Source organism: Podarcis erhardii (assembly GCF_964252035.2).
Source record: "Podarcis erhardii genome assembly, chromosome: 2".
NCBI lineage: Eukaryota > Metazoa > Chordata > Lepidosauria > Squamata > Lacertidae > Podarcis > Podarcis erhardii.
Window position 1 is genome coordinate 36,321,469 of NC_138498.1, and position 22,923 is coordinate 36,344,391.

Sequence of the window (22,923 nt, forward strand, 5' to 3'; positions counted from 1 at the left end):
TAGCGAACAAGTTTAATAGTGTGATAAAGAGGAAGACAGAGATAAAACATTGCACAGGCAAACACACCCATTGAGGGAGTGTAGCAGTGATGGTGAGAGGTGAGGAAGGGTGTGGCTAAAGAAGAGGTGTGGCCTGCAGAGATTCCTGGAGGCCACATTCAGTCCCTGGGCTTGAGGTTCTCCATCCCTGCAGTAGAGCATGACAGCAACTCAAGGCAGTATCCTGGCAGGTTTTGGTATGAAACACCAAGAAATCTTCCTTCTCATTTGCTCCCAGGAGAAGCTAATTGCACTAACTGAAAGTTATGGTTATTTATCTATGCACTATCATTTAACCTAATATGATTTACATATACCTTGTCCATAACTTTCTTGGCAAATTCCAGCCGGCTGAGTTGCTCTTTGTTTTGGGCAGCTGTCTCGGTGAAGAGCTTTGTCACGTTTTTTTCCTAAAGAGAATGAGCAAAACGCATTATTTTAAGATACCACATCACTTTGTCCTGCTGCCCTTTCCCTTCTAGTTCAAGGCTGTCAACATCTGCCAGGCTACAGTACTGAACAAACAACACTGTATGGAAACTATAAATGGGGCCTGCTGTTTAACTGAGATCAGGAATGGGAATGTTACCAGTGGGAGCATTTCTTGCTTTCTTTAAACTGTAAGAGTGTGCTTTGTCAGTCTTCTCCCCTCTTCTACTTGCACTCAAACAGGCACTCCTTGATCCTTCTCCTTTTATTTTATTTTTATGTGACACACTGTGATGATACATGTGTTAGAAAAGTCTAGGTATAGAGGAATTTGCATTGCAGGAATAAGTAGAAGATAATCACCAGCCAATTCTAAGCCTCTTATCAGCCATTAGGGCTACTGGACAATTTTCTCTTTTTTAGCTTTGTGAATCAATATTTATCCTGTAGTTTCCTATGAAATACACTGCTTTTGATGCTCCCCCCCCCCAACCAATCCAAACTGAGAAAAAGAACAGCCTAGCTGCATATTAAGCCTGTAGTGTATATACAGCCAAGGTGCCACAATACTTTGTTTTCTAAGATTTTAAATTGTTCTGAGATTTTCTAAACCGCTTCAAGAGTGTATACCAGTTGGTTAGGAGGGGTAGAAATTTTATATAAAGAAATCTGGGTCCAGGGTCCCAAGCTCTCACCTGTGCTTGGATGCTCTCCTGAAGTGGTGTCACCCGGAGGCGTTTTGCCGAAGAAGCAGTCAAAGAAGGGTCTAGGGAGGATCGGTATTTTCCTGCCTGAAGCTCATACTCCTGTTGTTAAAAGAAAAAAGGATGTGGTCAAAGGAAAATCAGACTGGTTCACCCAACAGGAAATGGAAAACATATAGAAAGAAACCCTGCAAACATACGTTGAGGACAGTCTGCACGTTCTGGGACAAGTTGACCACAGCATCCTTGTCAGATTCTTTACTCTGGATTTCATCTGCCAGCCTCTGCAGGAGGAAAAGGCAGTTAGGACAAGAAAGCACCAGTGGTCTCCCTGGTGCTTAATAAACAACAAGCATTATAATGTTCCTGCCCTGAAAGTTCCTGCTTTCAGTCTAGGTGGGTGGGTGAGCTGGGTTACCTCATCCTCCACTGTGGTGAGTTTGGTTACATCAGTCTGTCAGTAACACTGCAGAACTACCTAGCATTGGCCGCCTCAAGGAGCCATCATTTCCCTTTCTGAGGGTGTTGTGACCTTGAAATTGCAACACCTTTCTTTGGGTGAAGATACCACACTGCTCACCTTCTGGGCCTGGAGCTTGTAGTTGACCTGGCTGGGTCCATCTGTGGTCTTGACCTGGTACTTGGGAACATTGTTGAGCCAGAACATTAGGTTCTCATTGGCATTTTGGAACTGTTGGTAGGTGAGGCTGGTGTTCCGGAGAGTCTTCTCCCTGTGCAAAGAACGGAGACACTGATTAAGAAGAAGAAGAAGAAGCTTAGGTTGTGCCTGCTGTGGTTAAGAGAAAGTGCCTCATTCATTGACTGGAAGCATTCTGTCAAGTTACAAGAGGAAGGTTGATTCCTTTTGGTGAAAGACAAGCCTTTGCTTCTGGAAGATGGGATATATATAACTTTTAACCCAGCAGCCAGAGACTGGATAGAAAATGATGGGCTGGCCACTGAGAGGGAAGAGTGGCTACAAAATAGCTACCAGCTTTCCACATTCTTCCTTAGTTCATTGATCTCAGCCATGTCCCCAATGCTATTTAGCATCTATAATGAAGCCATTGGGAGCAGTTTTGTGGAGATTTGGCACACGGTATCTTCAGAATACAGAGGACACTCAGCTCTATGTCTCTGCAACATCTGGATCAGAAGTGGGCATGTCAGTCCTATACTGATTGGCTGGATGAGGGCCAATAATCTGAAGCTAAATTCTGGCACTATGGGTGGGTGGTTCCAAGCTCCAGGAAATTGCCCATTTGCACTCCCTTTGAAGGAGCAGGTTCTTAGGTTGGGGGTAGTCATTGATGTATCTTTGTCATTAGAGGCCCCTGTTTTGACTGGTATACCAGCTGCAGCTTCTCCTCAACAGGGATAATATGGCCACAGTGGTCCATGAACTGGTAACCTCAAGACTTGATGACTGCAGGTAATTACGCAGGTGGCGCTGTGGGTTAAACCACAGAGCCTAGGACTTGCCGATCAGAAGGTCGGCGGTACAAAACCCCGTGACGGGGTGAGCTCCCGTTGCTCAGTCCCTGCTCCTGCCAACCTAGCAGTTCGAAAGCACGTCAAAGTGCAAGTAGATAAATAGGTACCGCTCTGGCGGGAAGGTAAACGGCGTTTCCATGCACTGCTCTGGTTCGCTAGAAGCGGCTTAGTCATGCTGGCCACATGACCCGGAAACTATACGCTGGCTCCCTCGGCCAGTAAAGCGAGATGAGCGCTGCAACCCCAGAGTCTGCCACGACTGGACCTAATGGTCAGGGGTCCCTTTACCTTTTACTTTTATGTAGGGCTGTCCTTGAGGTTGGCTTGGAAGCTGCAGTTTATACAAAATGCTGCTGCACCATTGCTGTCTGGAGCTAACCATTGCCAATGTATGACACCTGCTGAAGCTGGTGCACTAAGTGCTGATAAGCTACTGGGACAGGTTCAAGATGTTGCTATGTGTTTATAAAGCTCTAAACACCTTGGGACCTGGCTACTTGAAAGAATGTCTCTCTTCTTACACCCCCCACCTGGCCATTATGTTCCATGGCATAGAACCTCCTCGTGGTACGTAGAGCGCCTACTATTCATTTTGTCTGCAACAGCAGTAGGGCTTTCACTGTTGTGGCCCCTTTAATGTGGAATTTGTTGCCATTGAGGAAAGGCACACTCTGGCAATGGACTCTCTCAAATGCCTCCATAAGATGCTTTCATTTCCCCAATCCTTTTCTCCCTGATATTTTAAATTATTGTCTTCTGCTCATTTTTTTAGTACAGTGGTACCTTGGGTTACAGATGCTTCAGGTTACAGACTCCGCTAACCCAGAAATAGTACCTCGGGTTAAGAACTTTGCTTCAGGATAAGAACAGAAATCATGCAGCGGCGGCAGCAGGAGGCCCCTTTAGCTAAAGTGGTGCTTCAGGTTAAGAACAGTTTCAGGTTAAGAACAGACCTCTGGAACGAATTAAGTTCTTAAGCCGAGGTACCACTGTATTGTACTGCACTTTTAATTTTCTTATTCCTGGTGCATATTTATATGTTTTTATATCATCTTCGAGGGCAAAAAGAGACTGGAAGCCACCTGTTCCAAATCTGGCCTGTTAATTAAGTTGGCTCACAAGGCTGGATGTCCAGATACACACAAACACTTTCCATGCCCACCAATGGAGAGGGTTTGGCTTCTTACCGGTGATCCAGCTGGTCAGCAACAGCATGATATCGGTCATTAAGTAGCTGGACCTCCTTTTTCTGCCTTGGCAGATCAGCGCAGTACTCTTCAAAATTGTTCTGCACTGCACTGCAGCTGTGCTCAGCATCCTTGAGGCTGCGGTTCAGCTTCAGCAAGCTGTCCTCATGTTTCACCAAATCTCGCATCAGTTTCTGTGAAAGAAAGAGACCATCCGTTCAGAACAGCAATTTTATTTCAACCTGTGAATTAAAAAAAAAGCACCCGAAATCTCAGTCTGATTGCTTTCCTCGATCATTTGGTCTTGAAGTGCCAAGCCTGTTTCTGCTAAGTGGAAGGAGACTGGTGTGGCGCTGAGCAGAAATGAAAAGCCAGGTATTGTACTGTAATTTAATTTAATTGCAAACCAATGGAACCAATGTGTGGAGAGGAAAAAAAGGACAAATAAATAGTTTCACTTGGGGTTTTAGCAAATGGAAAATGTTGCAGCCTCAGTTGGAAGTGAGCCTGGGAGATAAAATTCTCTGGTGGTTAGGGATAAGGGAAGCACTGGCCCAGAAGCACCCACAGAAAGAAAAGAAATACTCCGTTCTATCCCACCCTATACCAATGTCCTTCTGATTCCAAAGGTCCCTCACCTGAAGTTCATTGGCACGATCCTGCAGTGCATTGGGCGAGGCTGGGATGATGCCATCATGAGATAACTTGGCTTCAAGGGTGCTGATGATCTTGTCTGTGTTCTCTATCTGATTCTCCAGGTTCAGGCCTGCTTTGGCTCTGGAGAGGGGGAGACATTATAATGCCAAAAGACAACATTTCACTTCTAGGTTGTTTTCTTTAACACCACACCAAAGCAAAAAAAAAAAGCGCTATATATTGTCCAGGTGAAAACATTTAAGATTTCATAGAAACATTTTGCAAGCTGCTGTCTCCTTTACACAGCAACAGAGTTCTATTCTCTGCCAAAATATTGCTGAAGTCACTTACTTTTCCTCATAGAGCCTGGAGAGCACCTTAACATCATTGTATTTGTTCTTGATGTTGTTGAGTGTCACAGGAAGCTGGGAGGCAGAGGTGCCAGCAGGCTTCTTGGAAAGATAGGCCTCACACTCCTTCTGGGCAGCTTCCTTTTCTGCTCCTATGACTTGAAGTCTCCTTGCTGTTCCCTGATATAAAGGCGGATTTTATTTTTAATCAGTCAGTGAAATTCAATGTAATACAAGAGTCATTTACAGAGAGACCAGTTAGGGACATAGGTCTCAACACCACCAGTGGATTTGAAGCCATTGGATTGACGTGTCTACATGGCCTATAAGCTTATAAGGTTTAATGATGCATCTAGCACCACTTTAAGACTTTTCCAGCCCAATGGAGTTAGGTCACCAGTCATATCTGGGAATACTGAGGCAATTATTTCATGAGCAACTCTCAACCACAGAACCTTCATAGATGTAGCCAAATATTTTAGTTATTTATCCACATCTTTGAGGAAAGCCGTAAAAAAAGAAAAGAAAACAGGCTAAAATTCATTCTACAAAATATTGAGGGGGTGGGAAGGTGAGGATAGGAACTTGTTTTCAATGAAGCAGCTTCAAGTGTTGCATGAGAGAGAGCCTCCCCCCCCCCCCCTGTTTATCAGGAATGTCAGTGGGTCCATCCCAGTTAGTCTTGCAAAGTAGACATAAAATGTACAGGCAGAAAAACAGCAGTAGAAACCTCTCGGCCCTGTGAAGGTGTTCATTCCCTCAGAATATGAACAGGCTTATCAGAGGCACAAGTGAGCAGTCAAAACTTACCTCCTGCCAATTTACCAAAAAAAAGGGGGACTTGCCTCCTGCTCTCTGATCCGTTGAGTAAGGTCCTCTACAGGGTCACTGTGGTTTAGTGGAGACCTCAGGCGGCTAAAAATCTCATTCTTGACTTGGTCCAAGTTACCACCAACTTTATCCAGTTTATGGAGCAACTGGCTGGCTTGGGGGTCATCCTGGGCCACGGTGGTGCTTCTGACTGGAACTGAAATGACAAGTATTATTCACTAAAGCATGCAGATATTTGCATTTGTCCATGGGGATAATTGCTATGCTTAAATGCCTCCTGTTCATCTTCTTCCACATCCACCCTGTAAGTTAAGCCTTTCTCTAGGATCTCTGATCCTTATGGATTCCTGCACAAGCAGAGAATGGGCAACTTGAAGGCCCATGGGGAAGAGAGGTGAGCACCTTAACCAACCCATCACACCACAATGGTATTGCAATTTCCCCTTAGAGAACGGCTGAAATGCTGACATACCCTGGTGGCTGGATTTAACTGGTTCCCTGTGGCTGCTTTTCAAGGTGTTCTGGACTGTAGCTCTCCTCTGCTTCACTGTGCTCAGCTCACCTTCCAGCCTGAACACGACAGGAGAAAATCAAAGTTATTCACAGCACAGGGCTTCCCTACAACACTTGCCATGTACACGAGGCATGCTCTCAGAGAGACTGCCTTTTTCTAGTGGGGCATTAATCAGATCATTTTATTCCATATCAAGTATTTATACTGAAATAATTGTTCATAAATAAATAAATAAATATCAGAGCAGTTTATGACAATCGTATATAAAACCAAACAGTAAAAATAATGTGAAATTTTAAAATCAGAGCCGCTTTTGTATTGCTGCTTCCCATGGCCCTCCAGTAACATCTGCAGGAAAACTACCTAGCTTGCAGGCGGGTAGTTGACATGGTAAGTGACTACATTAGTTGCCTGACCTGTTAGATTGCTTCCTATCGACGTTAGCTGAGCTGTGTGTAGCATCCACACAGAAGTGATCCCATGCTGCTTAAGTACCCCATGATTCAATTTCTGCTAGAGATTTATCAGAAGGCACTTTCCCATCAGCTTCTACTTTGACAAAGACCAACGGGTACTTTCTAGGGTGTGTATTGTTGCACCAATTTATAGTTCTACCCTGGGTGCTCGAGCACCCACAAAATTCCCCATGAAGGGGCTGGGCACCCACAAATTTTGGCGCCAGGGCCATGCACACTGCATGGCATCCATGGCCCCAGGCACCCACAGTTGTGGGGCCAAGCTGGCACTCCTGCTTCTACCGCCCTCTGTCCAGTGCATATTATTATAATACACACACACACACACATATATATACACACACACAGAGGCAGCAACCATTTTGTGCATGTCCAATTGACGCACAACCACCAATGTGCAGGACTTTTGGACCTGGAAAAGGGCAGAATGGGGACGGAGCCAGGGGAGGGGCGGGCTTATGTGTGCTCCACCAACATGTGTAGGGCTCAGGAAAAGAATCCCCACACAAAATGGTTGCTGCCTGCTTGCTATTTTCCATCCTCTAAGCAAGCAAAGAGGCTCATGGGTTTGAGACAATCTACTATCCAATCCATTGCCAGTCTCTCCTTAGTGGACTTACTCCGTGTGCAGGCTAACCAGCCATGCCCTGGATACTCTATTCCCACCCCCGCCCCACCCCCAAACAGCCAGGCCACATTCTGTCCCCACTGAGTGTGCTCATTGAACTGATTTGGGGTTCTCACCCGGAGCTTTCTCAATTTTTTATTTTTTTATTTTTTTTGGTACTTCTCCAAACACTGGGGTTCCCTCAACCTTTCTGGTACCTCCCCCCTCTTGAGGATAGATTATGCTGTTTTAGCTACATAAATATCTCTACTTGGAAAACTGTTCCCTGAATGCTTTACAAAGATCAGTCTTAGATTCGGATGGTTGTCTGCACTGTTTTGGAGTAAATGTGGTATCCTGATTATGCCAAAAAAAGAAAGAGCACTAATTAGAAAAGATAGCACATATTTGCAGAGCTTCTTCAGTGGGAGAGGTGGAATCTACAAAGACCAATTTGTTAAGGAGCTGGAAGGACATAAACTAATTAAATTAAAATTCCTGTTTCAGAGAGTCTCCTAAGCAACAAATGACATGAATAGTGTGTATTTTGGGGAGGAAAAATGAACGAGAGAAAAGGGAAATTGCTGCCATGATGCCCCTCCTAATTATGCACCACTGTCTTAAGGCTGATTCTCAGGGGTGACTATAATCACATTTTTAGCATATGTAGATGTACAAGTTCCACTGGCAGGACACTCATGCTTGCTAACATGAAAGCTTTATGGGGTGACTACTGATGCAGCACCCTGCATGAATTGCTGTCAACATTATACTCCACTTGATCGTAAAAACAACAATTCTCCAAGTGATTATGGAAAGTCTATGTGTAGAGGCAACATGATACCACAAAACCTGCACCTTAAACAACAGGCATATGGGAGCCTGAAAACCATTTCCATCCAGCAACATTTCACTACCATCACGAACCAGATCTTTTGCAGCTCCCCAGCACATGCAGACATAATACCCGCATGATAGAATGCCATTAAACCTCTTTTATAGAGAAGAGCCTCTGATATGGGACAATTTCCAAAACCATGGTTCAACCCCATCATTTTTTAAGGTGTTTCGTGTTCTATACTGCCCTAATATTTTATGATATGGCATTATAGAAATAGTTTTATAAAGAAATACAAATAAAACCCGTATTCACCCATTTTTAAAAATCACCAGTACTGAATAGATAGAAAAAATGTTCCTATTGTTTGTGGCATGTGTACCACTAGTGGTATACTCATGAGACAGAGAGAAAAAGCTTTGTACTCACCTGTTAACTCTCTCTATGGCCTCTAGATCTGGAGGGGGGATGGAAAAGCAAACAGCAGGTGCTACCTTAGTCTCTCTACTGGCATTCTGCACAACCCAGTTTTCCTGGTTGCTGTTGTCATGCAGCATATACTTCTCACCCATCTCGAGCCGCCCCTGGAAGGAAGGAAGACAGAAGGAAAGTTTTGGTTTTGAGAATTTCAAATATAGCCACCCTTTGCCAGAAAAACAAACTCAAGACATTGTTCAGATGTCACAAAATGTTGTTCTTCATTACTGCAGCTCAGAGGTGCCCAGGGTCTTTTAGATGTGTGTACATGTACACATTTGGTGCCGTTACTAAGAAGAGAAGAAGAGCCCTGCTGCTGGATCAAACCAAAGGCCTATCTACACCAGCATCTTAAATCCCATAGTGGCCAACCAGATGCCTCTGGAAAGCCCATAAACAGGGCATTAGAGCAAAATCCCTCTCCTGTCCATAATTCCAATATTCAGATACACTATCTTTGATTCTGAAGATGGTATACAGCCACCATGACTAGTAGTCATTGATAACTTTATTCTACTAGCCCCAAATGGGTGGAATGCCATATAAAGTGATTTCCCTTAAACTCTGCCACTCCATTCCATGGTATGTCCTATAATAAATGGGTCAATTGTGTGGTGTCACACCTGTTCACTGTTTGTGGTGTGCTACAGATTGGTTAGTGATGTATGGAAGTGAGAGCTGGACCATAAAGAAGGCTGATCGCCAAAGAATTGATGCTTTTGAATTATGGTGCTGGAGGAGACTCTTGAGAGTCCCATGGACTGCAAGAAGATCAAACCTCTATATTCTTAAGGAAATCAGCCCTCAGTGCTCACTGGAATGACAGATTGTGAAGCTGAGGCTCCAATACTTTGGCCACCTCATGAGAAGAGAAGACTTCCTGGAAAAGACCCTGATGTTGGGAAAGGAGAAGGGGACGACAGAGGACGAGATGGTTGGTTAGTGTTCTCGAAGCTACCAGCATGAGTTTGACCAAACTGTGGAAGGCAGTGGAAGACAGGAGTGCCTGGCGTGCTCTGGTCCATGGGGTCACGAAGAGTCGGACACGACTAAACAACTAAACAACAACAACAGATTGGTTGTTGCACTGTTTTAGGGATATCTGGGCATAGAGAACTCTCATACCACACTGTTCCTTTTTCAGACATGGCACCCAAATACTTCACCGCTGCTTTTCTTTCTGCTTGATTTGATGTAGAAGTAGCAGCAAAAAGGAGATTAAAGCAAACTCTTCAGAAACCACAGTGAGGTACACGGTACACAATTTCAGAATAATCAGTTTCCATCACATATGATACGACAAGGCCATTTTCTTACATCACCCAAATCCCAGTCACAGATGGTAGTCACAGTAATTGGCTGGGAGGGTTGGAGTCTGCGGAGTTTCAAAGGGCTAATCTCCTTGCTCCTCCTTTTCAGTTCAGCAATGCTCCTCTCAGCTTGTTTCACAGACTTCTCATCATTCTAGACAGGAAAGAGGAGGAGAGAGTTCAGAGGTGGTGTGTATTTTGGGCAAATAACGCAGCCTAGAGCAGGACCAGAACAACTTGTGGCCCACTAAGCCATGCAGAGCCCATCAGCCCTATACATTGGCCTGCTAGGTAGATGACAATGTTCCTGTTTTCAAAGATCTAGGCTAGTTAACGAGCTCCTGGTGCTCTGCCATACATAGTGAAGGGGAAGCATTTGGCTTGATGGCCTGTAAGTTGTGTGGGCTGGATGTTGATGGGGCTGGAGACCCTAATTTTGAGGATGTTGATGGCACAATGACTTTTGTTCTGTTCACACATTCAGAAGAAAGCATGGAAGGGGGACTTGGATCATGTTTGCTGTCTCCATTCCTAAAATGCACATTAATCTGAAGGTCTGAAAGAGCTTGTGCATGCACAATTTGTACACACACTGCACAATCAGGAACTTTTCAAAAGGCACATGATCTCACTGCTCAACCCAGGTCAGCCCTTCATCCATAATCTTCATCTGAACAGAACTTCTGTGTTTTATTAATTCTTATCTGGGGAGCAAAGCCTTCTGGGAGAGAACCCAGTCACAAGGCACAGGGACTGGGTGTAGTTCCCCCCCCCCCCAGCAACTCATCTTCCCTCACCTCCTCCTTTCCCCTCTTAGCTTAGCTTCTCTTCACTCGATTTAATGAAGTGAATCAAGTCCACTTGTCCAATTTATAACTCCCAGGCTCTGCACCTAACTGAATTTAGATGAAGCCATAAAAATAATTAGATTTGGTTGCTGCAATAATCCAGGAGAGGCACGGTTGCTCCAGGCCAGTAATTAAAATGTAAGAACTTGTTCAAATCACGTCCCCATTCCCCCTTGTGGTTCTCACTTCCAGCTGAAGGAATAAATCAGACACCACTCCCGGGCTGTCCTTGTTGAACGTGCTGTATTTCGTATCAAGGTCATTGTTCAGCTTGTTTAGCGAATGGCTCACAGCATCAGCATCGTCATAGAACTAAATACAAAAAAGAGAGAAGAGCAGTAGCAAAACAGTCAGAGAAATGTACTTTGACCATGAAATTCAGACCCTGCTAACTTCTGCTGCTGTGCTCCTATAGCAGAATGTTCATGTTGCTGTTTTTGCCAAACTTTAACTATATAGCCTCATCCTATCAGGACAGTGCAAGCTTCAGGGCTCCAGAGTTTGGCTGCTTCCACTAGTTTTTCTGTGTGCTGCCCACTGGTGTGATTGGGGCCTGCATTAAGACCTCAACAGTCATGTGACCCAGTACTATGTGGCCATGACTTTTGCCTCTATGCATTTGGTTTAGTGCTAAAACATTAAAAATGTTGGAAACATGCCCTAATTCTATCAATACCAAGATCTTGCACAGAGACTCTTCTACAGGTTTTCCTCCATATCAGGAGTGGCAGATGAACATTGGGCAATAGTCGCTGCCATGGTACCTCCCATATTCTGTAATGCTCTTCCCAGGAAAGCTTGCCTGCCACTTACTTTGATGACCTTCCAGCACCAGGTGAAGAGCTCTATATTTTCTAAGGTTGTGTAATGGTTTTTATATCTGCTGGCGAATGCATGCTGCTGTTTTAGATTTTGCTGCTTTTAATACGTTGTTTGCAAGGGGCAATGGCTTTAATCACTTGCATGGTATTGCATTTTGATACCATGCTGCCTTAGGAATGTGTCCGAAGGATGAGATAGAAATTTCAATAGCAACGCAGTAGGAAATCTCTTTTTTAACTCCCACCCAAAAAAGGGATTCAAAGAGTGTTAAAAGGACTACGTTAGATTCAGACCTGCCTTTCCACAAATGGAAGGTCCGCTTCTGTTTGTGGAATGGACTCAGATCTAGCAGTGGCTCTGACAGAAGGAAGAGAGTGGGCAAGGGTGATTTTTTGTTAACCTTTGCTCCCCCACCCCAAAGCCCCTTGCACTGCTGCTTTGGAGGCAGTTCTAGAGCAGCTTTGATGGGGCACAGGGAGAAGGACTGCTCACAAAAAAATCTGAGTCGAGCCCTATGAAATTAAGAGATTTTCTGCAAAAACAAATGCACCATGTATTGCAGGGAGTTGGATGAGATGACCTTTAGGGTCCCTTCCAACTCTACAATGCTACAATTCTATGGGCATACTAGACAAACAAATGCTTTCAGACTCTGAACATGGAATCTTTCTAAGTTATGGGTGAGGAGGGATCCATGAGATGACGAAGGCGCAAGGAGTTCAACGTGCTGAAGGTGTACCTTCTGATCACTGAGTTTCATGTGAACTTTGTCTGCCTGCCCTTAGGAAACTGCCTAAATATTTTAAAAGTTTCTACACATGATCATGAAGATTTGAGATCCCTGGGGTCCCTCATATACCACCTTCTAGTACCCTCCCACAATCTACCTTTCTGTAGTTCTCTATGTTCTTCAGATGGTTCTCTTGGCAGATGCACAAGTAGAGAAGGTTCTGCCACTCATTCTTAAGCGCTTCCTGATGAGCCTGCAGTGGAAAAGAAATAGTTCTCATGTCATTCTCCATCTAGCTTCATGGTTTTCCGCTGAGTTTCTTTTCTGTTAACCCCCAAACTGACAGAAGTATGTAGCTGTAGGCTGCTGAATCCACACAACAAAGGAAATAATATTACAGGGGAAAGATAATATGCTGTTCAAAATCTGAGAGAGGGAAATCAACACATTTGCTTTGTATCATGTGAACGTATCAGTTTCTATAAGGTCTGGATCAGAGGTGTGTCATAAAACATTTTTGAAAAATATTAACATTCAAAACACACTTGTAAGCTCGTTGCACAGCTAGAGGATGGACAGCGGTATAGTTTATTCTTGTGCAACATCTCATTCCCCGAATACTAATGCCATCAGATTGCAAAATATTACCACTCCCTGAGAAGCTGCATTGTTGGACTCTAGCCCAAGCTCTCCATGATTATATTCTCAGTTGAGAATATAATGCCAAACTTCAATGTAGCACAAAGCAAAACCTCCCCAGATGACATTTGCTCTGCAATTTCTGTTTCCTTTCATAACTGACCATTTCCAGGGCATTTGTCTGCTTGTACATATGACAGGCCAGAACTTTGACCCAGCTATTCCAACATACCACATATCCTGAAGAATTTTATCTTTTGGTACACAGGAAAAGGCCTTTCGGAATGGGAGCTTCTGAATCATGTCACCTGACAACCTGTTTATTGAACATGCATCATGATCCATTTGCCCTGAAGAACCAGAGAACCAGAGGGCAGAGACCCCAACAGATCCAGCAGCACATAGCACAGCCCAATTAGTATGGTATTGTCAAACTTAGGTTTGTCTTTTTATACCACTTTAGCTGTCATGGCTGCCTCCTCAAAGAATCCTAGGAATTGTAGTTTGCCAAGTTGCAGAAATTTCTCTGTGAGTCCACCCACACCCCTGCTACAATTCCCAGGTTTCCTTGGGAAGAAGGGGATGTCTGCTAAACTATTTTTGTAGTGAGGATTTGTCCAACAAAACACAGAATGTAAGGTTAGTGTAATTATTCAGAGAAGATCCTTCATCTAATGCAGACTGCAAAACTTTGGGAGAAAAGATACGTTTTTTTAAAGTGGCACACTAGAGTTGCCTTCTCTCAGCTCTCAGGATGCGGTAGGTTTTAATGGTGAAACAGTATCTCAATAAATACCGTATTTTTTGCTCTATAAGACTCACTTTTTCCCTCCTAAAAAGTAAGGGGAAATGTGTGTGTGTCTTATGGAGTGAATGCAGGCTGCGCAGCTATCCCAGAAGCCGGAACAGCAAGAGGGATTGCTGCTTTCACTGCGCAGCGATCCCTCTTGCTGTTCTGGCTTCTGAGATTCAGAATATTTTTTTTATTGTTTTGCTCCTCCAAAAACTAGGTGCGTCTTGTGGTCTGGTGCGTCTTATAGAGCGAGAAATATGGTGCTCTTTTATTTTGCTGTTCTCCTGAACTCGCTCTGGAGGACAATAATATCACAAACATTTAGACACAGCTTGAAGCAAGAGAAATCTAGAACAATTCTTTGTTAAGCGGAGGGGTGGGGAATTGGTGGTCCTCCAGATGTAGTTGGACTCCCATCAGCCCCAGCCAGCATGACCAATGGTCAGGGATTATGGGAGAATCAGTGCATAACTGTTTGAAGATCTGGGCACAGAGAGAGTTCCAGATTCTGCACCTACCTGAATTGGGCTCACCGCTGGGTGCTTCAATTCGACCATCCTCTCTCCATCATCTTGGAGGGTATTCACATACTCTTCTTGGTTAAGGAGTTCATTATTTTTGAAATCCTGCAGGGGGATCAGAAGGAGCTCACTATATAAGCACTTTGAATGCTAAGAGGTCCTTTGCATTTTAGGAGAAGCAGTAGCCCCACGTGTCCTGGAAACTGCTAAATCTACTGCTAAGCTTAGTTATTAGATGCCTTTACTGACGTCAGTGGGGCAGAGAAAACTCCTGCTGCTCAGATTTTCATATAAAAGTGTGTGAGAGAGATAAATGATGCATTAGAAGACAAAGAGCACATTTATACAATCTCTTCTCCCAATAAAACAACTGGAAAAATGTGAAGTACATGTAGCTAGAACTTTCCAGATGTGCCCCAGACCCAATTGGCTAAGGAAACCAGGGCATAGATTATAGTGATAGCTTATGTCAGCTGAAAGTGGTAGGACTTCTATTCCCAAATCCCCATTCACAAATGGTTTGCATGCAAAGAAAGAAGCATCTAGATGCAAAAGTATCCGTTTTCCCTTTCCTCATTGCTGGCTCTCTCATATACACAGATACCCATGCCACAAAGCAGCCTGGAACAGGTTCCCCAACCATTTATATAAAAGTTTCATAACATGGTAGGTAGCTTCCTCCATCCTCCCTATTTGCATTTTCTCTCCTCAATGTTTCCATGCTTGTGCGGCACTTCGTAGCTCCATAAAAGGAGCACTAGAGAGCATGCATGCTCAGAATAAGCCTAAAGGATGGTTTCCTCTGGGGTCCACCCTTGTTCTGTTGACCAAGTCAGAGTAACTACAAACATGCCCAAGTTCAGAGAGCTTCGACTAACCAGAACATATTGAATATACGTTGGGACTCTCCTCTGAGTGTGTGGAATCTGTGGGACTGAGGTAAAGGGCAACAACAGTAGCAACAGGCCCAGTTATCTGTTTAGTAAAGTGATGTTCAACACTGATAATTAAAAGGACTCCTATCAAATGCAACTATGCTACATGTTGGTGCTGTTACACATATGAATCATTGTGAGCTAAAAACCACTTTGGAGAGTAAATAAAAGAAACCCGCATTCCCTGACCAAAGTCTTATCCAAAAGGTTACCATGGGTGGCATTCAACAGTTTTATTCAGAGCAGATCAACTAAAATTAGGAATGTTCATTGATTTCAATGGGTATACTGTGAGTAAAACTTAGTTGAATACCACCCTTTGGGCAGGATTCTATGAACAAGCCTTGCTAGGCGAAGCCCACACAATAACGTCCACTGCATGCAGGACGTGGCTCCCAAAATTGGTTCTGCGGGTGTTGAGGGAACCCCCAGGACACCATGTAAGGGAATTCTTCTGTCTGGCAAGTCAAAACTATTGTGCTTATGGAACCCTTGCCAAAGCACTATGTTGAAGTCTTCCCCAAATCTCCTGTTCTTCTCTACCAGGTGCTTTTGTTTTGCAATGCCATCACTTACCTCATACGCATGCCGCGCAGACTGGGGGTCAGCCATCTGGTCACTCCAGTCCTGCCTCAATATCTTGTTCTGCTGCTCTGTGAGGTAACCCAGCTCCTTAGTGCAACCCTGGAGGTGTGTATAGAGGCTGCCCAAGCTCTGGCCCCGCCAGATAGAGGCTTTCTGTCCATTTGGAGAGAGAGAGGAGATTTCAATGCCTTGACGGCAATTTTAACTTAGAATGCCTATAGCCTGTTTTAGGGAACGTGGTGCGTTTCAGTTCTCCCTCATAATATAATTTGACACCACAACAACTCCATGAAGTAGTTTAGAATGAAAGACAAAGGCCACCACTGAACATTTATCATATGAACCTGGATCTCCTCCTACATCCAGCCTCAAAACCTCAGTCCAAAAACTTCCCCATAGAGACGCTGGCTACTGTGAGGATGGGTGACTGAAATTAAGGTGTTTGTGCTCAGTGAGTCATGTGGCCTGTTTGGTTGCTTGAAGTGGGCCCTCAGGTTCTGGAAACCATTGTGTGGAAGGTGCAGAATTTAAATACTGCACCCAGGGGCATTCAAATGCTTTTCTTTTCATCACGCTTCCAATTACACATTCAGTGCTTCCTTTATGCAAGGGACCAGGAGCTGTAAATAAGGTACTGGGAACTAGTAACCAACTTTAGCTTTGTAGGAGCGTACCTAGGGGTTCACCAGGTTGGCACCTCCAAGGCTGCAGGCCCAAGTATGTGTGCAGAAATTGCACCTCTCCACTCTGCCTTGGAGTGGCTAGGAGGCCACCTGCCCATTCCCCAGGCTATTCCTCCGCAGCTCTGGGGTGGTTGGACCAGGGGCGCAGGCTCCTCTGGGCGTCTCAGAGGAGGAATCCAGTTGCTGGTGTGGGCCTTCACAGCAGCCCTGTGGGGACCCCTCCCCAGGTGGCCAGCAGCACTATTAGAAGTGTGAGTGGAGCACCCAGCATGGCTCAGAGGGAATAAATAGGGAGACAGTTGGAGAGAGTTGCAGGAGGATGGAAAAGGAAGGGATAGGGAGGAAGTAGAAGGGAAAGCAGCAAGCGGAGGGAGGGAGACAGGAAGCAGGCAGACAGATGATGGAGGAGGAGGAGGAGGAAGGAGAAGGGTGGCAGTATAGCAGACCCAATCCTGATGGCTGCGGAGAAAGTCACTGGCGCAGTGTGAAAGGCAACAAATAGCAAACTTTTTGAGTGTTGGGTCCATGGTCCCTCCCAACTTTGAAGGTCCCAATATAGCTTCTTGCCAAGGGTGCAGAAGTATGCCCAGCAGTGGAGGAAGTCGCTCGGGCGCCTGGGGCTGCGCACCCAGGGTGGGACAAGGGCAGGGCACCCATAGGGGTGGGGCACACCGTGAAGCCTCCAGAGTCTGCCTGCCTCCTCCCACTCAGTTGCCCTACAGCTGGGGGGGGGAGGCAGCTGGCGGACCGTTTGGGCAGCGCAGAACCTGCAAGCGCCCAAGCCACCGCGTCTCTCCCGGGAGAGACGCGTGGCTCGGGCGCGCTACAGGCCCCGCGGTGAGTGCCGCCTGGCATTTTGTCACCTCCCTCAGTGGTGGCACTGGGGGTGGCCTGCACCCACCTTCCTCTTCCCCTGGGTATGCCTCAGCAGCTTTGTAAGTGCTTCAGGAATCGACTAGTCCAGGTTGGGGTGCAGCTAAACATGCCTCATTTTCCAAACAACGCCCTGCCTGAACCTGACAGTTTTCTTTAAAATATAAAAGCCTCTTTAATAATCCATTTGGTTTTTTTTAAAAGGAAAAATAAGTTTACCTCATAGAGAAAAAGTGATGTTGTGGTCTATGGATTAACACAGTAAATTCTATTCTAGGCCTATTGGAAAAGATTCTTACCAGCAATTTCTTGTGCCGGCTCCTTAAATCTTCTGCTTCCTATTTGTTTGGTAAGGAGGGCAGGGAGAGGGAGAGAGAGAACATTCACAAAGTAATTGATTATAAGTTTTTAAAAAGAATTTCACAGACTATAGAAAGTTTTATTTAAAAAGCAGACCTTGTCTTATTGCAGGCAATTGTCAGGGTCCAATATATGTACTGTAGGAAAGTCAGTGAAGACTTATTTTATACAATTTGGATTCAAGCAGAGTTTTCTGGCTTTTTAAATAAATTGATGCTAACAAGTTTATTTCAAAATGCTGGTATTCTGTGTGTACTAATTCAGTGTTTATCATTTTAATTTGAATCAGATTCAGGAAAGTGATGCTGGGAACATTGAATTTTGAACATTGAGTGCAAAATTCTGGCTTTGTTTCATCCTTTCAAAGCAGACTACTCATAGCTTTCTGTTTAAAGAATGGCAGCAGAAAGCTATCAATTAGCTAAGTCGGCCTTTACTTTTGGCTACCAATTAGTCATCACTATCAATTAGCAATTTTACTTTACTAAGGTAATTAAGGCTCAGTCTGTTTCTGTAGGCTGTTATTATCACACAGTTCAGTAATAGGGCAGCTGAGGTACAATGTCCTAAAAAAGGCCACATAATCACATAATGTCCCAAATGTGTAATACTCTCCCCCAGAAGTCCATTTGACACCTACAGTGTTAATTACTTAATTAATCAATGAAGCATTTATTGACTGGCTTTCATATAAAAATAAAAATGTGGTTTGCATAATAAAACAGTAAAATACCTTAAAAACAAAAACAAATACCACAATTTTTTGAAGAACCAAAGCTATGTTTATTTAAGCATCTTTCATGTGTTATCTTTTCAGCATCAGCTCAAAACTTCATTATTTTCTCAAGTTTTTAACTGTTGAGATTTTATAGACCTTTTATTTATAAGATGCTGAGCCTGTGCTGGACAGCGCAAGATATTGTATGGAATTACTTGGATGTATCACTGATGTTTTTGTTCTGTTTTGAAGAAAGTTCTGCAAGTAAAGTTTTGAATAATATCTAATGGGTCATTTTAAAAGGAGTCAGTTTTTATGCACCCAGTTGCTTCCAGCTGCACAATAGTAATATCTGCAATACTCTATACAACCTCGGAATCTGTACTGCATGGTTGAGGGAACCCTACTGAACACATTCTGGGGGCACACAATGGGGTCTATCAACAGAGTTGGAAAGGTAGATGAAATATGCAATTTTACCGGACTATGAAGGTTCTTGATCTGGAGTCCATATGCTTCAATTTCCTTCTGAAGGATGTTGTGTTCTGCTACCTGTTTCTCCAGCTCTGGCATAGTAGGTCCATATTTCCCTGCATCGATTTCTTTCTGCAACAAAGCCAGTAAGAACACTTTAAGGGTTACCCAACTGAGAAAGACCAGTCCATTCCTCTAACCTCCTACACCAAGATCTGTTCCTCATGGTAGCTGCCAGCAATAAGGACCCCCTTACCTTGTGATGTTGGAGGTTACTGAGCACCAGAACAACAGAGCAGGAGAAAACAGAAGAGGGGAGGCAGAGGTTCTCAGGACAGGTTCAAAAGGCCTGGTGGTTTTACCAGCTCAAAACCATTATTGATAAAACTGCCCCCCCCCCGACAAACTTTTTTCTGCCATGAAGCTTTTCAGACAGAGGAGAATCCTTTGATTCAGGAGGACCTTAGGCTGTGTACGCAATATACCTTTAAAACACATTTAAAGCACATTTCCCCCCTCAAAGAATTCTGGGCACTGTAGTTTGTTAAGGCATACTGGGAATTGTAACTCTGAGGGGTAAAATACAGTGCATAGAATTCCTTTATGGGAGAAACATGCTTTGAATGTGCTTTAAAGGTATAGTGTGTACACAGCCTTAGCTGTTGATTTTACAAGGAAGCAGGACAGGAGGAAAGTTAAGGTTCATGCAGAGAAGAAACAGCTGAGTAGGCTTACATCCAAGACAACAGTGTGGCTGGCAGCAGCCAAAATATCTTCTAGCTCTGCAATGCAAATGCCTCCAGCCATTACTCTCCCCATAGCTAGGACACCAGAGAAGAGAAGTGTGTGTGTGTGTGTGTGTGTGTGTGTGTTGTCTTCCTCACAGACCCATAGAGTAAATAGGAGATGTGGAGGGAAGCGTAGACTGGATCATCATCCAAACAGGGAATTTGACTCCCCCTGAGTCAGGGGAGGAAGAAGTCGGTTGTGCACTAAGGAACCCTGTTTCATCTGCTGGTAGATCATCATGATCATCAACAACAACATTATCAACAAAGTATTATTATTTATGCCCTGCCCAGCTGGACACCAAAGAGCTATAGTGATGACAAGGCAACCCTCCATTCTAAAACCTCAGGTCTAGTGCCAGTAGTTGAAAGCAGGTCTGTGGCAAAGGGTATGTTCAGTACCAAAACAGCTGCCGGTTCATCTTGACTACAAGCCTGGGGCATTTATTTCAAAGGCACTATTAAAGCAGCTGCATCTTCCAGGTTGCTTTAAGATATTTGCAACATTAAAAAAACTTTCTCAGGTTTACTGCAAAGAAACTGCATTTAACAATCCAAACAAACCCCCTTCTGCTATAGTTCCTTCAATGATGGCAGTGACAAGAGGGCGTAAGGTTGCGATCCAAACCATAGCTACTATGATTATCATGATGACCAGGTTGAATTCCCATCAAGTTTATACTGGGCCATATCTGAAGATGGTCTCATCTGCTATCAGTGATTGAGCCAGAGGAGGTTATTTGCTTTTGTTTGTTACTATGTTATGTATTTTTGTGTTTTTATATAGTTAACTGCCCCATGAATCTTTGGATGAAAGGCGGTATAGACATTTAATAAATAAAAATAAAATCCTCATGAACATAACTACACTTCTTGAATCATGCCTTTTGTTTTCCTTAGTGGAAATAATTTTCACCTTTATTAGCAAATCTGCTTGCTCAAATCAAATACCAGTGTATCCAGTTAGCAACCTTTACCTGCTTTTGTTCTAGAATTTTCCCCCAGTCCACTTTGGAACCAGCTTCAGGAAGTGTAAACTTTTCATACAGATCTCGATATTCGGCACATTGGTGTGTCACTCGGCCGTGCAGCTGCTTGATGCTTTGCAAGAAAGAAGGAAGTTTCTCTGTTAGAAATTAGGTCTCCCAACCTAAGGAAGATTTGACCAGGACCACAATGAAAGGTTTGGTCTGGAGTTTATCACCTATTGATGTCAGTCAGCCACATGGGTTACCATTAGGGATGGGAGAATCTGTCAATTTAAGTTTATCAGACTTCCATTTTAGTGTAGACTCCTCCTAATATACACATTTTTGTATACACATTTGCCTAATATACAGTGATACCTCGGGTTACATATGCTTCAGGTTACAGACTCCGCCAATCCAGAAATAGTACCTCGAGTTAAGAACTTTGCTTCAGGATGAGAACAGAAATCGTGCTCAAGCGGCGCAGTAGCAGCAGGAGGCCCCATTAGCTAAAGTGGTGCTCCAGGTTAAGAACAGTTTCAGGTTAAGAACGGACCTCCGGAACGAATTAAGTACTTAACCTGAGGTACCACTGTACATATATCTTTCTAAAGCGTATTTCCCCATATATTTACATTTACCCTAATTAATTTCTCTGCTGCTTTATGCATTTCTGAGCAACTTTACCTTAGTACATGCATTTTTGTACACATATCTTGGGTTGGGGAACCACACTGCAAAATTCAGAGAAGTGCAAATTTTGAATAATAGAATTGTAAAGTTGGAAGGGAGCCCGAGGATCATCTTTTCCAACCCCCTGCAATACAGGAATATACAGGTGTCCCAAATGGGTATCAAACCTGCAACCTTGGGATTATCAGCACCATGCTCTTGCCAACTGAGCTATCCAGGCATGGTTGAATTTCAGTCTGTACATTGTTTTGGAAGGTGCAGATTTGGAAGATTCACCTTAAAATGCAAACTGAATCTCATTTGTGCCTCATCCCTAGTCACCATGCAACTAAGGCCAGGGCCTTTTCACTACTGGCCCCGACTTGTTGGAACGCTCTGTCACAAGAGACTAGGGCCCTGCGGGACTTGACATCTTTCCACAGGGCCTGCAAGACAGAGCCATTCCGCCTGGCCTTTGGTTTGGACTCAGTCTGACCCCTATGTTTCCCTCCCCTTAAGGTTTTGATCTGTGAGCTACTATTAAAATGAGGCTGCATTTTAAATTGTATTTTGACCCATATTTTAAATTGGTCCCCCCCATTATGTTTTTATTGTAATTTTACTGGTGTTAGCCGCCCTGAGCCCGGCTCTGGCAGGGGAGGGTGGGGTATATATATAAATTATTATTATTATTATTATTATTATTATTATTATTATTATTATTATTATTTAAATTTAGTTCAGAAGGGTTGCAAACAAATAGAAGCATTACAAACTCACTCTTTTTCAATTTCCAAGGCCTGAGGGTGCTTCAGACGTTTGACTTTGTCCACATCTAGGAAGAGGTCCTTCAGTAGCACCTCGGCCTCTTTCAGGTTTTTGGCATTCTCCTGCTGGAACTCAAAAGGCTTGTTCTGCTGGCGGTAACTGCTGTCCTGTAATCAAAAAAAGTGTTGGTGCATAAATGCCATTATCCGTCGGAGATGGTAGGAAGTGGCTTTGAATCATGAAGCCAAATCTTACTCTTAAGTACAAACAGGCAGCTCCCGGTATTTTCACAAACTTGAGGAAAGTGTTTTTCGTCACGCAGTGCATAATCATTAATTTATAGAAATCACTGCCAAAATATACACTGGTGGCCTCTAGCTTAGAGGATTGAAAAAAACAGGTGAGACAAATTTATGAAGGATAGACTTAGCATGCTGAGGGAACAACAACAGATGATACTTCCCGAAGGCATTGGGTTGGAGACAAAATGATGTATTAAAGCTCTTGTACACCACCTAGACATTGGGTGTGCTTATACATATGCAGCTGAAACTTCAGGGTTTTAATGCTCTACTCAGGGCTTTCTCCAATACCCCTTCATCTCTAGCACATAGTGTGGGTCTCATATCAACCTCCCAAATTTACCTGCTTAAGTTTGTTTTGTGTTTCAAGGATATCCTTTTCCACCTGGTCAGCATTTTTTTGCATGCGAGAGATGAGCACAGCCAAGTCATTTGTGCTTGAGGATCTGAGGACAAGAACAGAGAAATCAGGTGCATACAAATTACAGTAGTTTGCTCAAAGTTTTCATTCGAGTCATGGCCCGATTAATCATTATGTAATTGCCAAATACA

General features: G+C 43.9%; 1 protein-coding gene across 2 annotated transcripts in view; it reads right to left on the reverse strand.

The window, feature by feature from the left end:
• The window catches only part of EVPL (envoplakin), a 44,712-nt gene that overhangs the window by 4,078 nt on the left and 17,711 nt on the right, over positions 1-22,923 (reverse strand). For both annotated transcript variants that reach the window (XM_081850633.1, XM_081850634.1), the window contains exons 4-23: positions 22,715-22,817; positions 22,082-22,236; positions 20,639-20,762; positions 18,880-19,005; positions 17,621-17,659; positions 15,757-15,918; positions 14,243-14,350; positions 12,450-12,545; positions 10,927-11,052; positions 9,900-10,046; positions 8,535-8,689; positions 6,143-6,240; positions 5,685-5,866; positions 4,841-5,019; positions 4,492-4,630; positions 3,854-4,047; positions 1,753-1,903; positions 1,373-1,456; positions 1,164-1,274; positions 357-449 (exon numbers count right to left, since the gene is read on the reverse strand). In XM_081850633.1, coding sequence (XP_081706759.1) covers positions 357-449; positions 1,164-1,274; positions 1,373-1,456; positions 1,753-1,903; positions 3,854-4,047; positions 4,492-4,630; positions 4,841-5,019; positions 5,685-5,866; positions 6,143-6,240; positions 8,535-8,689; positions 9,900-10,046; positions 10,927-11,052; positions 12,450-12,545; positions 14,243-14,350; positions 15,757-15,918; positions 17,621-17,659; positions 18,880-19,005; positions 20,639-20,762; positions 22,082-22,236; positions 22,715-22,817 — 2,572 coding nt within the window. The remainder of the gene's footprint in view (positions 1-356; positions 450-1,163; positions 1,275-1,372; positions 1,457-1,752; positions 1,904-3,853; positions 4,048-4,491; positions 4,631-4,840; positions 5,020-5,684; positions 5,867-6,142; positions 6,241-8,534; positions 8,690-9,899; positions 10,047-10,926; positions 11,053-12,449; positions 12,546-14,242; positions 14,351-15,756; positions 15,919-17,620; positions 17,660-18,879; positions 19,006-20,638; positions 20,763-22,081; positions 22,237-22,714; positions 22,818-22,923) is intronic.